At 49.4% G+C, this 20,609-nt stretch overlaps 1 protein-coding gene across 4 annotated transcripts; it reads right to left on the bottom strand.

The window, feature by feature from the left end:
• Positions 1-1,025: 1,025 nt before the first annotated feature.
• On the bottom strand, positions 1,026-18,474 carry CEACAM1 (CEA cell adhesion molecule 1). 4 transcript variants are annotated; one of them, XR_011248788.1, is made up of 8 exons: positions 17,828-18,198; positions 16,584-16,940; positions 11,746-12,024; positions 10,179-10,457; positions 5,712-5,841; positions 4,948-5,462; positions 4,251-4,282; positions 1,026-3,154 (listed from the first exon to the last, which is right to left on the bottom strand). XR_011248788.1 is itself a non-coding variant. In XM_069550896.1 (8 exons), the coding sequence occupies exons 1-8, from the start codon at positions 17,889-17,891 to the stop codon at positions 3,032-3,034; spliced, it is 1,317 nt and encodes a 438-aa protein (XP_069406997.1). In that variant the 5' UTR covers positions 17,892-18,474; the 3' UTR covers positions 1,026-3,031. The 4 variants fall into 4 exon arrangements, 3 of the variants coding, with proteins under 3 accessions (XP_069406997.1, XP_069406999.1, XP_069407000.1); XM_069550896.1 differs by having other exon boundaries at positions 4,948-5,000; positions 17,828-18,474; XM_069550898.1 differs by lacking the exon at positions 4,948-5,462.
• Positions 18,475-20,609: the final 2,135 nt, after the last annotated feature.

Here is a 20,609-nt window from a genome sequence, read left to right as displayed (position 1 = left end):
ACATATCCTGCATTGGTGGTTGGGTTCTTTATACCACTAGCACCATCTGGGAAGTCCAAGGCCATCAGTTACTACTGCCAATTAAAAAAATAATAAAGTGTTTATTTATTTATGTTAATTTTGGCTGATCTTCATTGCTTCATGGGCTTTTCTCTAGTTGTGGAGAGTGAGGGCTGTCTCTCTAGTTGCGGAGAGTGAGGGCTGTCTCTCTAGTTGTGGTGGGTGGGCTTCTCATTGCGGTGGCTTCTCTTGTTGCAGAGCACAGGCTCAGTAGTTGTGGTGGATGGCCTTAGTTGCTCCACAGCATGTGGGATATCTTGGACCAGAGAATCAGCCAGTGGCCCCTGCAGTGGAAGGTGGATTCTTTACCGCCAAGGAACCCCCCTGGGTACTGATTTTAGTGCTGCTTCCAGTGGTCTTGGGAACAAGGCACCACAGCAGAGGGCCAGAGGAAATCAGGGGTTGAGGAGGGGAAAGACAGCACATGTTCCAATTGCTTGGAAGTGAAGGAGATGAGATGATAGGCTAATTTTTGGTGGAATTAATAAAGGAAGGTTATCCTGACTGGAAGAGCTCTGACTCTCTGAGGGGCAGAAAAAGGGACAAGGAACAAGGAGGTGAGACGTGCTGGAGGGATTTCTATACACCTGAGCCCATGGAGACTGTGGGAGTGAACGCTGGATCAGGCATGGGTGCACTGGAGCCATCCGCGTGGGCAGTGCGGTGTGTCCCTAATGAAGAGCCCAGCAGACCTTTCACTCATGAAATCATCTTCTCTCCTTCTCTCCTCAGAGGAAGACAGGCAGGTCCTTCCAGGCAGGTTGCAGCAGTGACCTGTGGCTCTAGGTGGACACACTTTGTCAGCAGGAGTGTGCATGAATTTATCGAGCTCTCTCTTGGATCCCAGGATCAAATACCTCTGGACTTAGAAACAGGCTCACTGTGACTCCCTGTTGAGCAGTTTCTGTTTCTTCTGCCTGTAAAGAAGGCAATGCAGAAAGCAGTACCAACTGCGAGGCAGCATGTTGGTGTCTGATACACAATATTTATTATAAATATAGAGCAATTTTTACAAATCATTCAGAAGTGGCCTTAGCCAGGCAAAATTAAATTATGCAGAAGTGCTTGCATGAGGGAAGGTGTACACAGTCTGTGTCAGGGTGAGAAAACCCTGAAAGAGGTACCTGAGTACAGAGCGCTCCCAGCCACCCCTCTCTGGGGGGCCAGTTCCGCACAGCAGGAGGTCCATTATGAAGGTGGAATAAAGCCCTTCTCTCAGCAGCCCAAGGAGGCCCCATCTGTGCAGAAGGCTGGTGGAAGCAGGCACGCCTCTCCTCCTCCCGTCGTCCCTTTCTGTGCTGACACACTGGGTCCCGTGCACCCCATGGGGGAAGAATTCCAGAGGCTCTTCAAGAAGCCCAGGGCTGAATCATAATCTGCACCTTATGTCCTAAGGAGCATGCGCACCAGTGCGGCTTCCTGGACTGTAAACAATGCTAACAGTGCAAGGGGCCATGCTCCCTTCAGGGTGCTCCTGCTTCTCAAGAAGGCGTCCTGAGAAGGTAAGCGGGGCAGACGGACTGAACAGGCACAGGCGGGAACACGGACGAGAAGGGGGTTGATGACTGGCCTGAGATGTAGAAACGGAGTGAGACCCATTTCTGGCTGTGAAGGTAGAAAACTGCTACTTCTTATTTTCTGTGCGGAGCCCCTGACACAAAAGGCTTGGGGAGCTCATGGCCAGAGCGACATGGGGGGCTTTGGTAGGTTCTTTCCCCTAAAGTGGTCAGATTGGCTTATGCAGCAAATTAAACAGAACCCCTTTCACATAAACAAGCAGTTACAAAAATTAAAATGGCAGAATGTCTCAGAAGGAAGGGAAAAAACAGCCAATACCCCCAAATTGTACATTCTTTGACCATTATTTAAATAATCTCTGCAGTGTAATTTTCTGAGTCCTTTCCCCAATCCCAGCAGATTGTATCTGGTAAGAGCTGACTGCCCCATAAACCGATGACCCCTCAATCTCCGGGCATTGCCTTGAATAAAGCCCACAGCATTATTAAAACATTATGTGCTTTTTTTTTTTTTTTTTGCAGTTTCCATCAAGATACATTTATGAACGCTGAGAAGTTGTTTTCTAGTTGCATCTAGTACATTCTCTGAAGGCAGGCTTTCAAAGGTTTAGATGGTATTCTAGCTAAGTAGTAAGTTGCTTAGTCCCTGATCCTGCAGGTAGACAACCCTGAAAGTGGACAAAGGTGTAGAACTTCCCAGCTCAGAGCTGGTCATGTATGTGTCTTCCTGTGAATGGTGGGTTCACACTGGGCTTCAGAGTGCAGAAGCTCTTCCTTTTCCTTCTCCTTGCTCTTCTTTTCTGGCACAGGCATTTCAGTGGATAAGAAATAATTCTCCAGGTTATGGCAAATTCAAGTTAGACTCCAATAGGACAGGACTGAGGTGGGAAGGAATGAATGTGTTCTGAATACACAAATTTACAACTGATCTAGGTCAGCAAATGGGGAGCGGCAGGGGTTCTGGCAACTTTCTTCCAAGGTCTGCTTTGCTAGATTTCAATGACCAGGAAGTTTTGGTTTCCTACAGACCTCCTGGCACTTCCCTGGTGGCTCAGATGGTAAAGCGTCTGTCTACAATGCGGGAGACCTGGGTTCGATCCCTGGGTCGGGAAGATTCCCTGGAGAAGGAAACAGCAACCCACTCCAGTACTCTTGCCTAGAAAATCCCATAGATGGAGGAGCTTGGTGCAGGCTACTGTCCATGGGGTCGCAAAGAGTCGGGCATGACTGAGCTACTTCACTTCACTTCACAGACCTCTTCGTGGGTGTGCCTTTTCAGCTACTGACACTGAAGGAAGGGGCTGTGACCAAGCAGCCTGGAGGAGCCTCATTAAGGGTCGAAGGGGCCGGGGGAAGACTCTCTTCTCATTTTCCCTGAGGGCAGAGGGATCTCCTAGGGATGGGGATGAGGAGCTTGGAATAAGTCAACAGTGCAACAAGCAGGACAGGTTCCATTACTGTTTTTTCACTTCTGAATAAATTGTTTCTGTATCTGTTGGAGATGGGGAGGCTGAAGTTGCTTTTTTTTTTAATTCCTGGGCATTGAAGTTCAGGGAGGAATATTCAACTTCATCAACCTGAAAGGCATGAGCAGCAGTCAGTTAAATCAGCATCATAGGCCAGACCCTCACCTTGTCCAGGGTGACTCAGCACCCCATGCTCTTACCGCTTTGAAACTTTTAGCTTCAGAGAAGGGCTGCTATTACCTATTTTCTCTGCTTAGTAACATCCTATTGAATAATCATTAGAACATTATGGATGATTATGAAATTCTACAATGGAATACGATGGCATCGCAATAAGAATAAATAGACAATAAAGGCACACAACCATATGAATGAATCTTGCAAAACAATTTTGAATGAAAGAAGCCAGACGCACGTACACAGTGTGTTTTTCAGTTATATAAGCACATAATCAGGTAAAAGTAATCTAATGCCTTGGAAGTGAAGATAGTCCTTACTCTTCAGAGGGAAGCAACTGGGGCATTGTGTGTGTGTGTGTGTGTGTGTGTTGAGGGGGGTTGATTTTTAAAAAATGATTGGCTACTGTTTACATAGATATGAACAACTTGTGGAAACTTACTGTTAAAATTATTAAGTTGGTCGAAAAGCTCACTCAGGTTTTTCCATAAGATCTAACGAAAAAACTCAAACAAACTTTGGTCAACCCAATACTTACAATTGAAGCATTTTTCAGTTTATATGTGTATTCTGTTGAAGATTAAGATGAGAAAAATTCAGTAAAAGTATTAGAAGGTAAAGGAATCAAGCCCTCAGGTCGATAAGATTGGGAATGATCATTTGTCAGTAAGAGCAGAGTCAGACTGGAGGCAGAAGAGGGAGGATGAGCTAGTGTCTTTCTTGCTCTGGCCTCTGTGCTGAGTGCTTTACCTTGGTTATGTCATTTAATTCCTTGACCTCCTCTGCGAAGTAGGCAGCACACCCATTTTACAGAGGACTCAGCTGAGGCTCTGTGAGGTTAAGTTACTTGTCCATGGTCCCAGCCAGGATCAAGCCCAGTGAGGTGGACTCATGGGAGTAATGCTTCTTTGTTGCTGCAGTGAGAAACTTTGACCCAAACTTGATGTCACATTTGTGTCTACAAGACTAACCCATTCTACAGAGAGATATTTCCATGAGAAAAGGAGCCAGTGAAACTGGCTGTGCTTACCTTTGCAGGTAAACTGTCAGAATAACCTTGACCTGGGGAAATAAAGGAGAGTCATCAACCCATGAAAATGCAGAGTTGCCTTATGGTCTCAGAACAGGCTGTTCCTAAGCTGATGTGACTTCTAGCTGAAGGAGGTGGCAGGTGGTGGCAGGGTTGGGGGCCCATGATTAAGACAAGGATTTCGCTTCCCTTAGTCTGTGGTCCAGAACCCAGTGCGTTAGACCGAGGTGGTGGTGGGGCAGGGTGGGGGTTGAGGGGAGGCCTCAGTGCACTTCTGAAGATTTCTGCCAGTTCACAAGGCCTGAGTTTTGCCCAGGTGTGTCTCACAGGTGTGTGTCTCGGCAGCAGGCTCCAGAGGCAGGAGGGGCTGAGGCCCACAGCACCCAGGGCACCAGAGGCAGGGAAAGTCTCACCATAGGAGATGCCCGCATCCATGACAGAGGCAGGAGGGGGAAGGAGGCAGGATGAGGAAAGGGCTCCTGGAAGCTCGGCCATCCCACGGCTGCCTGGCTGGTGTGGCCTCAGAGGGGCCATGTCTCTGGGACTCTTACATGACTAGGAAGGGTGTGAGGACCTGTGCCAGACTGAGGGTGGGGACTGAGATCACCTCTCATATTTCAGAAGGTAGGGATTCCCCGGTCGGTCAGGGCACGTGGTGGAACAAACCAGCTCTCACTGAGTGAGTGGCTCTACTTACTGCGGTTGTGATCTGAGGATTTGTGCTCTGTGAGATCGCGCTGGTCACTTGCCCTAAATAAATATCAGACACAGTGACTACTGTTCCCAGGCACAGGATCTTTGCGCCTTGAATTAGGAAGCACAATGCTGGCATGATTCCCTGGGGCTCCTCCATGTTCATTTTTACCTTGGTTGGTCCTCTTTCCTCCTAGGACCTCCGTCTTCGATCTACCCATTACCCCTTCTCATGGTTACTCCTCTCTGGTTTACTGGTTCTTCAGAACATTTACGGCCATTCATCTCAACTGCTTCTATTTCTACCCGGACATCTGTTCCCTTTTGTAGGTAGATGCTGGTTATTTCTCACTTTATTGCCCAGGAGGCCTTGGGTTGTTCCTGCTTTTCTTAGGTTCTCTTCCAGTCCTGTCCCTCCCTCCTCCTGCTCTTGCGGTTGACACAGCACAGGACTCCCTTCCTCCTGCTCCTCCTTTCATGTCCTCATTAGTTTTCCTTCTTGGACCTTGGTTTCCCTGCCTGGGACAGAGGAACACAATTGGCTCTGCCTCCTCTAAACCAGATGGAGGTGGGAATAGCCATGTCCAAGAGAGAGGAGGGTACAGGAAACATGAAGACCAGGGAAGAGGAGACCCATAAGAATCAGTGCCGAGAAGCAGGAAGATTGAGAAGCAGACCTAGGCCAGGGACAGAGACGAAGTCTCCTCCCCTCTCCCAAGCAGGGCAGTCAGGCTCGGAGGAAGCAGAGCAAGGGGAAAGGCGGCATACCCGCGTATAGTCTTGGTGTACACAAAATACCCCAGGGCTGCTATCAGAGCCACCCCAGCCACGGCGCCAATCACGATGCCGACAATGGCGCCCACTGAGAGGTCAGAGGAGCTTTCTGGTGTCGATTGATCTGTTGTGGAAAGAAAAGAGAAGAATGAATGAAGGTGACATTATTTTACAGTGGGAGGGGCTCTGGGAAATAACTCAATATGAAATAGTCTCTACTTGTTCCTTCAAGGTATAAACTTTCTGTGGAAGGTTGCTGTGAGGTGACTAACCGACTATATCCTTGTGATTTTTTCCTCTCTGATTGTGTTTCTAGGTTGGTGACCATGTTCCTCAATTCCAACCTGGCTTTCCTGCACTCATATATTTGAAGTCTTTGGAAATGTGAGAAGGACTGATGATGGTTGTTTTAGTATGTTATAACTTCCCATCTTTTCATGGTTCCATCTTTATCTGGGTACCAGGTATGGCTGCCATGAATATGCACCTGTTAGGTGTCTTATGAAAGTGTTAGTTCCTCAGTCATGTCTGACTCATTGTGACCCCACGTAGTCCACCAGGCTCCTCTGTCCATGGGATTTCCCAGGCAAGAATACTGGAGTGGGTTGCCATTTCTTTCTCCTGGGGATCTTCCCGACCCAGGGATCGAAACCAGGTCTCCTACATTGCAGGCAGATTCTTTACCATCTGAGCCATAGGAGGTGTCTTATGGTGGGGACTTAATTGATGGAAGGCCCTCTGAATTCACTACCCCTTTGCACAGAGACTATCCTTCACACAGGTTTCCAGCAGGAATATTGAACTCAATCCCAGTTCTGTGAGAAATAAATTTTTTTGTGTGATGGGTGACTTTTAATTCAAGGGCTCCTTGCCAGCTTTGCAGATATTCTCTTAGAACTGCACTGCAGCCTGAAATTTCCTCCTTCCTAGGGATCCAGTGTGCATCCTGGTCTGAGGACCCTCCCAGGCTCCTCCCACTCCTGCCTCACTTTCTTTCACAGGCATTTGCCGCAATGAATGTCTTAGATGTCTAATCCTATCTTGGCTGCATCTCACGGAGTGAAAACTATCATACTAGACATGAAACCTTGTACTCAAACCCCCTGTTTCCTCTCTTCCATATTTAGTAAGTAACGTGTTCCTGTGGATCTTTATGCTTTCCTTCCCCAAATATATAAAACACCTTTTGTCTCCTTCCTTTTTACTTCAGTGGTCCTCACCGTTCAACTCAAGACTGAAAATTAATGCTAATGTTAGCTATTGTTATGATGTACATACTCTGTGCAAGGCTCTGTGCTATATATTTCCCAAATATCTCATTTAATTCATATAATAACCCTGTCAGATAGACATTATTTCCATTTTATAGATGGAAAATCTGAGGTTTACAGTGGTGGAAACCCTAAAGCCATATGGCTAATGAGATGTGGGTCTGGAGTCAAGTAGTCCTAGAAATACCGGGCTTTATGTAGCCTAACGAAGCTGGGAAGATCCCCTGGAGAAGGAAATGGCAACCCACTCTAGTCTTCTTGCCTGGGAAATCCCATGGATAGTGGAGCCTGGCTAGCTATAGTCCATGGGGTTTCAAAGAGTTGGACAGGACTTAGTAACTAAACAGCAGCAACAACAGTGATAATAGTAATAATTATAGCAGCTAAATTTGTGTGGGTATTTTGCTAAGGGTTTAATTGAATATTACATTAAATCTGTGAAAAAATGCCATAAAGAAGGTTCTTTTATTGCAGTTCTCACTTGAGGAATCTGAGACTCAGAGAAGTTAAGAATCTCGTGCTAGAATTTATAAGTGTAAATGCTTATATTTAAAAAAAAATCTCAAATCAACAACCTAAATTTACAACTTAAGGGACAAGAAAAAAGCTAAACCCGAAGCTAGCGGAAGGAAGGAAATAATTATAATTAGAATGGAGATAAATAAATTAGAGGATGGAGAAACAGTAGATAGAATTAGTAAAACCTGTATTTTGTTCTTCAGAAAGATTAACAAAATTGACAAATCTTTAACTAGATTCACTAAGAAAAAAAGAGAAAATTCAAATTTTAAAAATCAGAAATGAATGTGGAATCATTACTACTAACTCTACAAAAATAATATGAAGTATAAGAGTACTAGGAATAATCCTATGCCAACAAATTGGATAACTTCTGTGAAATGAACAAATTCCTGGAAACATGAGAGCTACCAAGATGTAATCATAAAGAAATAGAATATATGACTAGACATATAAAGTAAGGAGGTTAAATAAATACAATCAATTGACAAAAACCCACTAACCTTTTATGATAAAACACTCAAAACTGGGAAAAAAAGGAAACCATCTCAACATGATAAAGGCCATATATAAAAACCCCACAGCTAACATCATCCTAAATGGTGAAAGAATGAACATGTATTTTCTGAGATCAGGGTCATGACAACAATGGCTGCTTTTTCCAATTCTATTCAAAATAGTATCAGACATACTAGCCACAGCCAAGAAAAAGAACTAAAAGACATCCAAATTGCAAAAGAAGAATGAAATTATTTCTGTTTGGAGATGACATGACCTTATATGTAGAAAATGATAAAGATTTCCCAGAAAACTATTAGAACTAATACACAAGTTCATCAAATTTGAAGGATACTAAATTAACACATAAAGATCAGTTGCTGTTATATACAATAAAATATTCAAAAAAGAAGTTAAGAAAATTTTATTCTATTTTGATATTAAAAATAATATCAAAAAGAACAAAATACTTAGGAATTAACAAGATTGATACATTTAGGAATTATAAATAAACACTACTGGAAGACATTAAAGAAGATGTAAACAAGAGGAATGGATAAAGATGCGGTACATACACGTACCCTGGAATACTACTCAGATATTAGGAGAATGAAATAATTCCATTTGCAAAAACATGGATGGACCTAGAGAGTCTCATACGAAGTGAACTAAGTTGGACAGAGAAAGACAAATATCATATGCTATCACTCACAAATGGAATCTAATTTTAAAAAGTGATACAAATGAACTTATTTACAAAACTCAGGCAGACGCAACATATTTACAAGACAAACCTATGGCTCCCAAAGGGGAAATGTGTGTATGTGGGAATAAATGAGGAGCATGGGGTTATCATACACATACTGCTGCTGCTGCTGCTGCGTCGCTTCAGTCGTGTCCGACTCTGTGCGACCCCATAGACGGCAGCCCACCAGGCTCCCCCGTCCCTGGGATTCTCCAGGCAAGAACACTGGAGTGGGTTGCCATTTCCTTCTCCAGTGCATGAAAGTGAAAAGTCAAAGTGAAGTCGCTGTTGTGTCCGACTCTGAGCGACCCCATGGACTGCAGCATGGCACAGTAGCATATTCACAACAGCCAAAAGGTGGAAACAATTTAAAAGACAATCAACTTATGAATGATAAAATGTTGTATATACATACAAGGGAATATACTTCAGCCTTTCAAAGGAATGAAATTCAGATATATGCTATAATATGGATGGGACCTGGAAGACATAATGCTAATAAGTGAAATAAATCAGACCCAAAGAGATAATTATAATATTACATGATTCTACTACTTTGGCCATCTGATGCAAAGAGCCAACTCATTGGAAAAGACCCTGATGCTCTCAGGAGGGCAGGAGGAGAAGGGGATGACAGAGGATGAAATGGATGGATGGCATCATCGAACTCAATGGACATGAGTTTAAGCAATCTCTGGGAGATGGTGAAGGACAGGGAAGCCTGGTGTGCTACAATCCATGAGGTTGCAAAGAGCTGGACACGACTGAGCGACTGAACTATAACATGATTCCTCTTATACAATATAACTATCATAATCAAATTCATAGAGACAAAGAAAGTAGAATGGTGTTTGCCAGGGTTTGAGGTGGGGGACTTCTAGAAGTTATTGTTTAAGGAGTACAGAGTTTTAAATAAGATGAAAAAGTTCTAAATGGATAGTGGCAATGTGAATGTACTTAATGCTACTGAGCTGCAGTCTTAAAAATGGCTAAAATTACATAGTTTATATATTCTTCACATTAAAAAAAATGGTAACAGGAGAATAAAAAACAACGAATCTTGTGAAAGTTACACGAAAATGCTAAACCCAGGAGAAGAAACTATTTGATTTAGAGATTGAACTGTTACTCATGTCTGACCCTTTGCAACCCCATGGGCTGTAGCCCACCAGGCTCCTCTGTCCATGGGATTTCCCAGGCAAGAATACTAGAGTGGGCTGCCGTTTCCTCCTCCAGGGGATCTTCCCGACCCAGGCATCAAACCTTTGTCTCCTGCATTGCAGGCGGATTCTTTACCACTGAGCCATCTCGGAAGACCTGTAGTGGTCTCATTTGATATTCTGCCCACCATGACCTCTCTCCATTTTGCACACGATCGTTAGAATAATCCGCCCAGAAAGATATAGCATGAGGCAAATGGTCACTTACATTTCACATGCAGCCTGAGGGGGTTGCTTCTATTGGAGTTGCCCCTGTCGAAGGCCTCACACTGATAATCCCCAGTGTCCTCTCTGCTGACAGGGTCTATGGTGAGGGTGCTGTTGTCTGAGGACAGTGTCATCCTCTGTGCGAGGAGGAGGCTCTGGCCTTTGAAGAACCAGCGTATGGAGACCCCAGTCTCATCTGTGAGGCAGGTCAGGACCACGGGGCCCTCGTGTTCTGTGACTGTGGTGTTGCTGGCTTGGAGGGAGGGCTTTGCCACTGGGTCTGTGGAGAGAGAGAGGGGTGACTGCTGAGAGTGGGTGAGGGGGCCTGGGCCTTGCTCCCTCTCAGAGATCTCAGCCAGCCCCAGGCCCCAGTGACCTCTGTAAAGGTGACCCAGAGGATGGCCCTGAGTCTGTGATCAAGGTATGGAGTCTCTCTTCCCTGATGATCTGTAAGGAGAGGACGGTGCCTCCTCTCTGACCCCCAGGTACCCGGGGACGACCCCTGACCGATCTCCCTGGACATCTCTGTAGTATCAGCACTGGGATCCTCTTCTCAGCCCATATGTCTAACATCCTCATCATCAAGTGGAGTTTTTAAATTAACTTTCCTGGACTTTTCCCCACAATTTTCTTTGACTATAAAAAATTTCAGGGACTTCCCTGGTGGTCCAGTGGCTAAGACATCACACTCCCAATGCAAGGGGCCTGGGTTTGATCCTTGGTCCGGGAACTAGATCCCACATCCTGAAACTTAAGAGTTTTCGTGCCACAACTAGAAGATCTCACATGCTGCAACTAAGACCCAGTGCAGCCAAATAAGTAAATAAAAATACATAAATTGAAAAAAATTCAGTCCCCAGTATGTAAAATAGCTAGCTAGTGGGAAGCTGCCGTATAACACAGGGAGCTCAGCCTGGTGCTCTGACAGCCTGGGTGGGGGATTGGGGTCGGCAAGGAGCCTGAAGAAAGAGGGGACCTTATGTATACTAATGGCCAATTCACACTGTTGTATGGCAGAAACCAGCACAACACTGTAAAGCAATTATCCTCCAGTTTAAAAAAAAAAAAAATCAAGTCCCATTCCTTATTTACACTTCCGTGAAGGCAGGCCTGCCAGCTCTGTGTATCTCTGGGGCCAAGGGGACTTTCCAGAAAGTGGGGGAGGCATTCAGTTTCTGTTACGTAAGTTCTTATGGCCCAGCTCAGTGTTCCTGGACTGTGCAGAAGAGTTAAATATCTCTCTGAGCCAGGGACAGCCTTGTTTTACAGTTTCCCAACAATAACTACCCCTTCATTTTCACTCGTCCTGAGTCTGAGACATTAGCCTGTTTCTCCTATCACATGCTGGTGACCCTGAGCCTCTCAAGACAGAGCAGTCCATCCCCTCCCAGTCTTGGCTCAAGGCTGGGCCTGCCTGGGCTTGCCTGGGACAGGAAGTCAATTCCAGCCTGGGTGTTCAAAGGTAAGGGTCCACGCACTTGGACCTGAGAGGGATGGGTACGGCCTGGCTTCTGGCACTGTAGAGTCAGCCAGGAGGCCTGGACCACGTAGGAACAGAGGTTACTCACAGAGGACATTCAGGGTGAATGGGTCACTGCGGCTGACACTCACTGGGTTCCGGGCTTCGCACACATAGGGTCCTGTGTCATTCCTTGTCACATTGAACACAGTGAGAGTCCTCTTGTCCTCGGACAGTTCCAGCCTGGTGCTGTTGGGGAGGCTCTGATTGTTGATCCACCACATGTAGGAGGTGTTCTGGGTCTCAGATCCACATGTTAACACCACAGTGTCCTCGTGCTCCCTGGGGTTGGAGTTGTTGCTGATGATGACGGGTGTGGATAGCACCGCTGTGCAGATAACAGAGAGAACATTGCCCCTTTTATATACTGGGTTCCTCTAAAAGCATTTTCAGTCAGGGTTGCAATCTCTCCTCTCAGCCAGACTGCGCCCTTAAAGAATAAGGCAGGTCTGTGTATCATGAGACAAATGCGTGAACATCTGAGCTCAGAGAGTGTGAGGCCATCTGCTCTTGTGTCTGGAAGAAGCACAGACTTCCTCAAGTATCAGTCAAGTATCAGAGTTTGATAGCAGAATCCCAGGCCTGCAAGTCTGAGACCACTTGCTTCCTCTTTTAGTTTTTCACTGACCAGGTGACTGCCTGCCTGGCCCTGGGGTGCTCACCTGGACTGTGCAGGTCCTGAGTCCCTTCAAGCTGCACAGACCTACATTGCCTGATGGAGACATGTCTTCACCACCTCCTCAGTTCCCAAGGTTTCCTAAAGATGGGTAACGATGGGCTTTCCCCTAGTCCTTAAACCCCAAGAAGACTGGGCAGCACAGCCTGGAACTGGGTGTTTGAGCAGGAATAACACACGGGGACGTCCCTGGTGGCTCAGTGGTAAAGAATCTGCCTGCCAGTGCAGGAGACATGGGTTTGATCCCTGATACGGGAAGATCCCCCGTGCCATGGGGTAACTAAGTCCGTGCTCCACAACTACTGAGCCTGGATTGTAGTACCTGGGTGCTGCAGTCACTGAGGCCCGTGCACCCTAGAGCACATGCCCCGCAACAAGGGAGGCCGCCACAGTGAGAAGCCTGTGTACTGCAACGAAGCATAGCCCCCACCCCCTGCAGCTAGAGAGAGCTCATGTGCGGCAGCGAAGACCCAGCAGAGCCACAAATAAATAAATAAATGGACATTGAAGTTTAAAGAAAAAGAGGACAGAATGAATCAGAGGGCAAGTCTGAGTCTCTGTCTCATAAAGGGAGGAATGATCTAAATGAGCAGAAGTGATATGTGCTTAGTCGTTCATTCTTGTCTGACTCTTTGCGACCCCATGGACTGCAGCCCCCCAGGCTCCTCTGTCCATGGGATTCTCTAGGCAATAACACTGGAGTGGGTTGCTGTGCCCTCCTCCAGAGGACCTTCCCAACCGAGGGAATGAACCCAGGTCTCCTATTGTAGGCAGATTCTTTACCGTCTGAGCCAGCAAGGAAGCCCAGAAATGATATGTGTTCTATTAATAAAGTTAGAGGAAGAAGTCCCTCTCACCAAATCAGGCAAATGAGAAGGGGGCCCACCACAGGCGTGTGGCATGCTTTTTTTTTTTTTTTCTGCCTCAAAAAACACAACTAAGTGTTTGATCAAATTTGTCTGAATCGGGCCAAGGCTAAGGGAAAAGACGGTGGCTCGGGCCCCTCATCGTCGGAGAGCATCCCATCCTATGATAAAGGTGGCACCCTGAGGACACATGGGCGATGAAGTAGGCAGCAAAGCAATCAGAGGCACAGGCCTGCCAGTCCCATCCTGGGAAGGCCTCGGGAACCCCTGAGAGGAGCGGGAGGCCACATCAGGACAAGGTTGTGAGTCACAAGTGAAAGAGGTGAAGTGAGCCCGTGAGCCCCTGGGGACTGCACACCTGCCTTTCTGCCTTTGGCTTCCTGCTTGAGTCACGTTAGGGAATCGATCGGTGAGGGGGGCCACGTATCCTTGTCATGTGGCATGATTCCACTGGCTGACACCATGGGGAGAAGGACCCCAGGACCAAGGCAAAGCTGAAGCTCATTCTCCTGGTGACCTGGGGAAAGTGGCTTGTGTTGGAGCCCCACAGAGGCTGCTGCTCCCAGATTTCTGAGTCCTTTACTATCGCCTGGGAGGGTGCGCCTGGCCACAGGCCAGGATGGGAACAGGGAAGTCAGTTATTTGGGGAAATACCTGTGGAAGTCTTAAGGGTTTGGGGTGGAGGTGCTTCCCCAGTGGCTCAGCTGGTAAAGAACCTGTCTGCCGATGCAGGAAGCGTGAGAAACACGAGTTCGGGAAGATTCCCTGGAGAAGGAAATGGCAACCTGCTCCAGTATTCTTGCCTGGAGAGTTCCACGGACAGAGGAGCCTGGCAGGCTACAGTCCATAGGGTCACAAAGAGTCAGATATGACTGAGCAGCTAACACTTTCACTTTCACTGCCAGTATTCTTGCCTGAAAAAATTCTATGGACAGAAGAGCCTGGCGAGCTCCCACAGTCCATAAGGTTGCAGTCAGACATGACTAAGGGAATGAACAAGCGTGGGGTGCAAGGGCTTCCTCAGCAGCTCAGCTGGGAAAGAACCTGACTGCCAGTGCAGGAGATGCAAGCAGCGTGAGTTTGATCCCCGAGTTGGGAAGATTCCCTGGAGAAGGAAATGGCAACTGGCTCCAGTATTCTTGTCTGGAAAATTCCATGGACAGAGGGCAAACAGTCAAACATGACTGAGAGTGCACGCATGAATCTAAGGGCGGGGTGCTGTGCAAAGCAGGGCCAGTCTCGGCTGAAATGAAGGAGGAAGGTGAGAGACATGGGAAGAGCAGGGAGTGAGAAATGTCCATTTACAAGCGATTTCAAAGCAGGGGTTTCAAGTGACTTCAAACATCCAGAGGTCCAAGAGCCCCACCACTGCCCAGAAGCAGGACCCCTGCCCCCGACTCCTGGAAACCCTCCCATGGCGGAGCAGCCCCATAGTCACCATGAGACTCGGCTCCCAGTGCGCTTTAGGGGCAGGTGATCAGGGTATAAAACACGGCTCCCCTCCCTGGAGACAGGAGGCAGGCATGGCCAGAGCCTCCTAGGACTCTGCATCCAGATTCCAGCGCCTGAAGAGATCACAGATCATTCATCCGTCCTTATTCCTTCCACCCTTCCCTCCCCAAGGAGACACTGAGAGCCCATTGCCTGTCAGGCCCTGCGCTGGCTGCAGGTATAGACTGGGGAGTGAGGAACTGAGTCCTTTCCATTTTACTCCAGTGGGAGTGACACCCAGCACCTCCAGTAACCAGCAGGTACATGATCTCTGGTTCACTCAGTGCAAGGAGCTTGTCCATCGGCTACCTAAGGAGGGGAGGCCTGGACATTCCTGTCCCTGACTTGAGTGTTGATGCAGGTAATTTGCAAGAATACTGGACTGGGTTGCCAGGCCCTCCTCCAGGACATTTTCCTAACCCAGTGATTGAACCCGTGTCTCTTACATTTCCTGTATTGGCAGGTGGGTTCTTTACCACCAGAGGCCACCTGGGAAGCTCTAGTTCCAGAGTAAATGGGATTAATTGTCCATTTCCCTTGACTTTTCACACTAGAATCTCCCTCTACTTGAGGATGCCCAAGAAGAAAGGATCTGAACCAACACTTGGTTTCTGGGTTCCTAGATAAGGCCCCTGGGAGGGAGGAGAGAGTGGGGCTGTGATGTTGGCCCGACCCTTCCACACATATTTCCCCTGACTGGCCACTCATGGTCTGTGTGACTCTGATCCACTGACTATAGCTCCCTGTATTTTACTGAGCTTGTTTTCAGTAAGACAGAATAAATGGTAAATGGTGTCAGGAGCATCATGTTGTCTGTGTATTAACCTTAAATCATTAATAATTAGCTGGTCTAAAGCTGGACACAGAAACTGTCTAGGGACTTCCTGGTAGTCCAGTGCTGAAGAATCTGCCCTGCAATGCTAGAGATGCGGGTTCCGCTGGTTTTGGAACTAAGATCCCACAGGCCTTGGAGTAACTTAAGTGGAGCAACAAAGCCTACAAACCACAGTGAAAGATCCTGTATGATGTAATGAAGACCCGATGCAACCTAATAAATAAATAAGTATTTTTTAAAAAGAAAACCCTGCCTCAACTATTATTTGTGTCCATAGGAGAGGGCTCCCTGGGCTGCCCGCTGCGGGGTGAGGAGCTGCCGGAGCGTCTTCTCTCCTCTGGTCCTTCTTGGGGACGCTGACCTTCCTCTGGAGTCTCCTCTGACCCCCAGGGGGTCGGCTAACGGCGCGGGACCCAGCCTAGCCTGCTCTCCATGCTGAGTCTCAGGGGAAGGACTGGACTCCACCTGTGCTCAGACGAGGCTCTTGGGGCTGAGCCCTGGCCAGTGACCTGCTGAGAAACCTTGGCCTCAGGGATCTGGGGAATCATCCGCCCCAGTCAGCCCCGCCTGGGAGGCCAACACCCACCAGTAGCACAGATTCCCCACGGTCGCTGGAGCCGGGACCCTGGGACGGGGTCTGGGAGGGGCTTCCCCGTGGGCCTGAGCTGCTCTGTCAGGGTCCCTCAGGCCAGGGCCCTGCTGGTCCTGCAGGGTCTTCCTCAGGGTCATGGTCGCAGGGAGGGAGCCGGAGGGCTGGACTGAGAGTGCTCTCCCTCTGCTGAACCCCTCCCGTCAGACCGGCTTCTTTTCTGCAGTGTCTGCAGGGTCCAGATCCCCAGAGTGGAAGTCGGACCCTTTGGAGTTTGTCTCCACAGTGTGTGCCCTGCACTGAACGTTCAAACCCCAACACGGGACATAACGTAGAGGGAGATGGAGGCGCCATCTGGGTCTGTCAGTCCTGCGAGTGTGAACAGAATTCACCTCACCCTACACCCCGAGGTCAGAGAGGAAGCACTCACGGTATATGTGGAGGTGTCCAGTTTGTATTTCTGTCTGTAAATCATTCTTTGTAACGAGCAGGGTGTAGGGTCCTGTGTCTCTCTGGGTGACGTTCCGGATCAGCAGGGTTCCGTTGGGGTAAACTGTCTCCCGTCCGCTGTACACAGGCCCATTGGTAGTTGCATTAGTATCTACCCTATACGATGCAATTAGGGCGTTGTCTACCCTTTCTCCTCTGTACCAGCCATAGCCTAGTGTATTCTTTGTCACGTTGTGGGCAAGTAGAAGAACATCCGACCCTTCTGCAGTAAGCGGGGGCACCGTTTCAATAGTGAACTGGGCAGTGGTGGGCGGGGTCCAGAAAGTTAAGAGTGAGACTAGGAGGGAAGAGAGAAATTGGTTACTATTGTGACCTGCGTGGGGGATGGGAAAATGGTGCCCTAGGTCCTGAGCCGGTCTCTTCATCCCTCAGCCTTAGTGTGGGTGTGTGTGCATGTATGTGCGTGTGTGGTTCAAGGTCAGCGGCATGACCCCTGTCACTTCAGCCCCTCTGGGCTCGTTTTTTCCTCTGCTTCCCCAACTGTCCCTGGCTCACCCCTTCGCTGCCCTCACACGCCTGCTCACACTCAGGGCCTCTCAGGAGATGCCCCTCCCTCCGACCAGCTGCTGTAAAGGCCCTGTGTGCTCACTGCTGACCCTTCCCCGCTCCGGTTCCTGCGTGACGCCTGGAGCACCTGCCAGCACACTCTCCATCTCTCTGCTTGTCTGTCTTCCTCCTCACAGAGCGTGGGCTCCGTGAGGGCAGGGGCTTGTCTGATCCTGCTTGAAACCCAGGGCCTGGACCAGGCTCCAGACATTAGTACCTGGGGATGAAGGAAGGAGAGTTCCCAGCAATTCCACAGCCTGGTTTTATTTGTCAGTTTCTAAGGGTGCCGGGTAAGGACAGTGTTTACTGTCCCGGTTATGTGTTTTTCTGTAGTGACACCCAGACATAAATTATTATTATCATCATCAGTTTTCAACAATTACTGCTCAGTGAAGAATAACTGATAAAACCTACAGCAGTTGGGTCCTCCCGCCCCTCACCGGCTCTAGCTCATGCAGAGTCTCCTGTGGCTGAGCCCCTCCCTCCCCGGTCCACTGCCCTCTGCCCTCAGGTCTGAACAGAAGCCCCCTGTCCCCTCTCAGAGCCCCGTCTCCCCCAGAGACCAGCCAGTCTCTCGTTCTCCAGTCTCTGCCCACTCCCTGAAAACTCCCCTCTCACCTGCCAGCAGGAGCCTCTTCCAGGGCACATGCCGCCTGCTTGCAGGGCCTGACGGGGGCTCCATGGTGCCTGCGTCTGCTGTGTCCCTCTCTCTGTGAGGAGAACTTCTGCTCCAGAAACGCTCACAAGCCCTGCAGTCCTTGTGTGAGCTCTGCTGTCCTTCCCTCTGTGTGCTGGGCCTGCCCCGGGGCAGGAGCACTTCGCTGGGTCACGTGGCCCAGCCCCATGGGGCGGGGTCTCTACCCGGAGCCCACACTCTCCCCTCCCCTCTCATTCCTGCCTGCCTTCTCTCTTCTTCCCTCTTCCCTTTCTGTTACATTTCATTTGCCTGCAAACCGCGGCTGTTTCTGCCTTTTGCAGCTTGACTTCTCACCCTAAACACGCACACACATACACAATTTCCCCCGCTGTTGGGGAGAGCACCACCCCAGGGCTCAGTGTCCTGGGCATTCCCCCATAGGTCTCAGTTGGGGGTGCACAGTCAGCCTCCCCACTTCCACAGTCTCCAGTCTCATCTTCCCCTTCTGGCTTTCTTTCCCCTTCAGAGCAGGAGCCTGGGGGGTGGGGAGGAGGTGCATCAGGAACTCTTGTCACAGCGACGATATCCCCACGGTGCATGGGAATCACCTGTGGAGCTTCATGAAGACTTTGAACCCAGGAGGCACCTAAGAAAAGCTGCTTCAGCAGCCACACAGGTTACGTGGTTGCCCAGCGTGGCTGAGACTCCAGAATGTGGGGTGGGAGCAGCCTCTCCCGAAATTCTATGCACAGGGAGAGTCTGCAGATACTATTAAAATGCAGAGCCTGACTCAGCAGGTGTGGGGTGGACCTAAGAGTCTGCATCTAACGAGCTCTCTGGTGATGCTGGCCATACTGGACGGTGGGGCACACATTGAACAGGAAGGCTGATGGTGACAAGTCAACCAAGAGGCCCACCCCCCCGCCCCCCGCCAGTGCCAGCCTCTGCCGTGTTCTGGTCTGGAGTCTGTCAGCACGACACAGACACCTTGGGGTCTCCAAACCAGGATATTATTTCCCATTGTAACACTGGGGGCTTCCCTGGTGGCTCCGCTGGTAAAGAATCTGCCTGCAATGCAGGAGACCAGGGTTCATTCCCTGGGTGGGGAAGATCCCCTGGAGGAGGGCATAGCAACCCACTCCAGTATTCTTGCCTGGAGAATCCCATGGACAGAGGAGCCTGGCCGGCCACAGTCCATGGGGTCGCAGAGTCAGACTCGACTGTCACATTGAGGGTCTTCCCAGGGTTCTCAAAGGCTGTGAGAAGGTTGTGTTCTATTCCCACCGGAAGGCTCCAGAAAAGGACTGAGGGGCTGGAAAGGGGGCGTGAATAATGCCTGGTGAGAGGGATCCTTCTTTCCCCTTGGGGGTCTAGTGGGGCCACCACTTCCAGGGACACACACTGAAGACCTGAAGGAATGGTAGTTCCTAATGGTGTGAAGTGGGCCCCCTCCTGGCTGGATGGAGGAGGTGATGGAGTCCAGTGTGGGCGGCTAGGAGGACTGTGAACTGAAGTGACACCGGTGAGGGTCCAACTCTGCTGGGCCGAGGGAGATCTGAGGCCCTTGGGGAGACTCGAGGCTGTGGAGTAACTCTGCTGCCCTCTGGTGGACACGGGAGGAAATGCAGCAGTCCCCACACCACGCTGTTGTGCCTAACATCGTGCGCACGGCCTTTCTCTAGCTGTCGTGCGTGGGCTTCTCATTGTGGTGGCCTCTCTTGTTGCGGAGTTCCCTGCCTGAAGTTCCTTATTATTATTATTAAAAACCGATAAGTGTTTTTCTACTTCTGGTCGCGCTGGGTCTTTGCGGCCGCAACTCAGGTTTTCTCTAGTTGCGGTGAGCAGGGCTGCCCTTCCGTGCGGTGCGGTGCCTTCTCTTGTTGTGGGCACAGGCTCTGGAGCGTGCGGGCTTTAGGGCTCAGCAGCTGTAACACATGAGCTTAGTTGCTCTAAGGCGTGTGGGAGCTTCCCGGGGCCAGGTATCAAACCCGTGTCTCCTGCATTGGTGGGTGGATTCCCAACCTCCGGACCACCAAGGCAGCCATGGATGGTAGTTTGGGCCGAGACATTTGCTTGCAGAGAAGGCAGATCTGTATCCAGAGTACCTGCCTGTCCCAGTAAGAACAGAATGCTGCCTTTTTATCACGGAGATGGTTCACTGTAATCAGCCTGCCACCAGGTAACTGGCTGATCACCCTGGGGAGCAGTGCCCTACCTAAGGCCCGGCGGGTCTGGGGGCTGACAGACTGGGCCCTGAGCGGCGGCTGTAGCCAGGTCAGCCTTGGTGAGTGGAAGTCCGTGTTGCTGAGCCCATGTATGACTTCCATCCTCGCCGCCGTGGCCACTACGTTCAAGAGCCTACCAGTCGAAGGCAGGGGTAGCTGGGGAAAGAGGCTGACTGGGGCTTCCCTGGTGGCCCTGCCGTTGAAAATCCGCCTGCCAGCGCAGGGGATGTGGGTTCAATCCCTGGTCTGGGGAGATCCCACATGCCACAGGGGCAACTAAGCCCGTGTGCCACAGCTACTGAGCCGGGGCTCTAGAGCCCATGGGCTGCAACTACTGGAGACTGCGCACCCTAGAGCTTGTGCTCTGCAATAAGAGAAGCCACTGCAACGAAGAGTAGCCCCCACTCACTGCAACTAGAGAAAGCCTGCGCACAGCAGTGAAGACCCAGCGCAGCCAAAAATAAGTAAATAAATGTTAAAAAAAAAAAAAAAAGAGGCTGACGGATGTCCACAGAACAGGTCATTCTATCCACTTGAT

The sequence above is a fragment of the Ovis canadensis genome, chromosome 14 (assembly GCF_042477335.2).
Source record: "Ovis canadensis isolate MfBH-ARS-UI-01 breed Bighorn chromosome 14, ARS-UI_OviCan_v2, whole genome shotgun sequence".
Lineage (NCBI taxonomy): Eukaryota > Metazoa > Chordata > Mammalia > Artiodactyla > Bovidae > Ovis > Ovis canadensis.
Note: the sequence above shows the minus strand (reverse complement) of the source record. Positions and strands in the feature narration are given on the sequence as shown.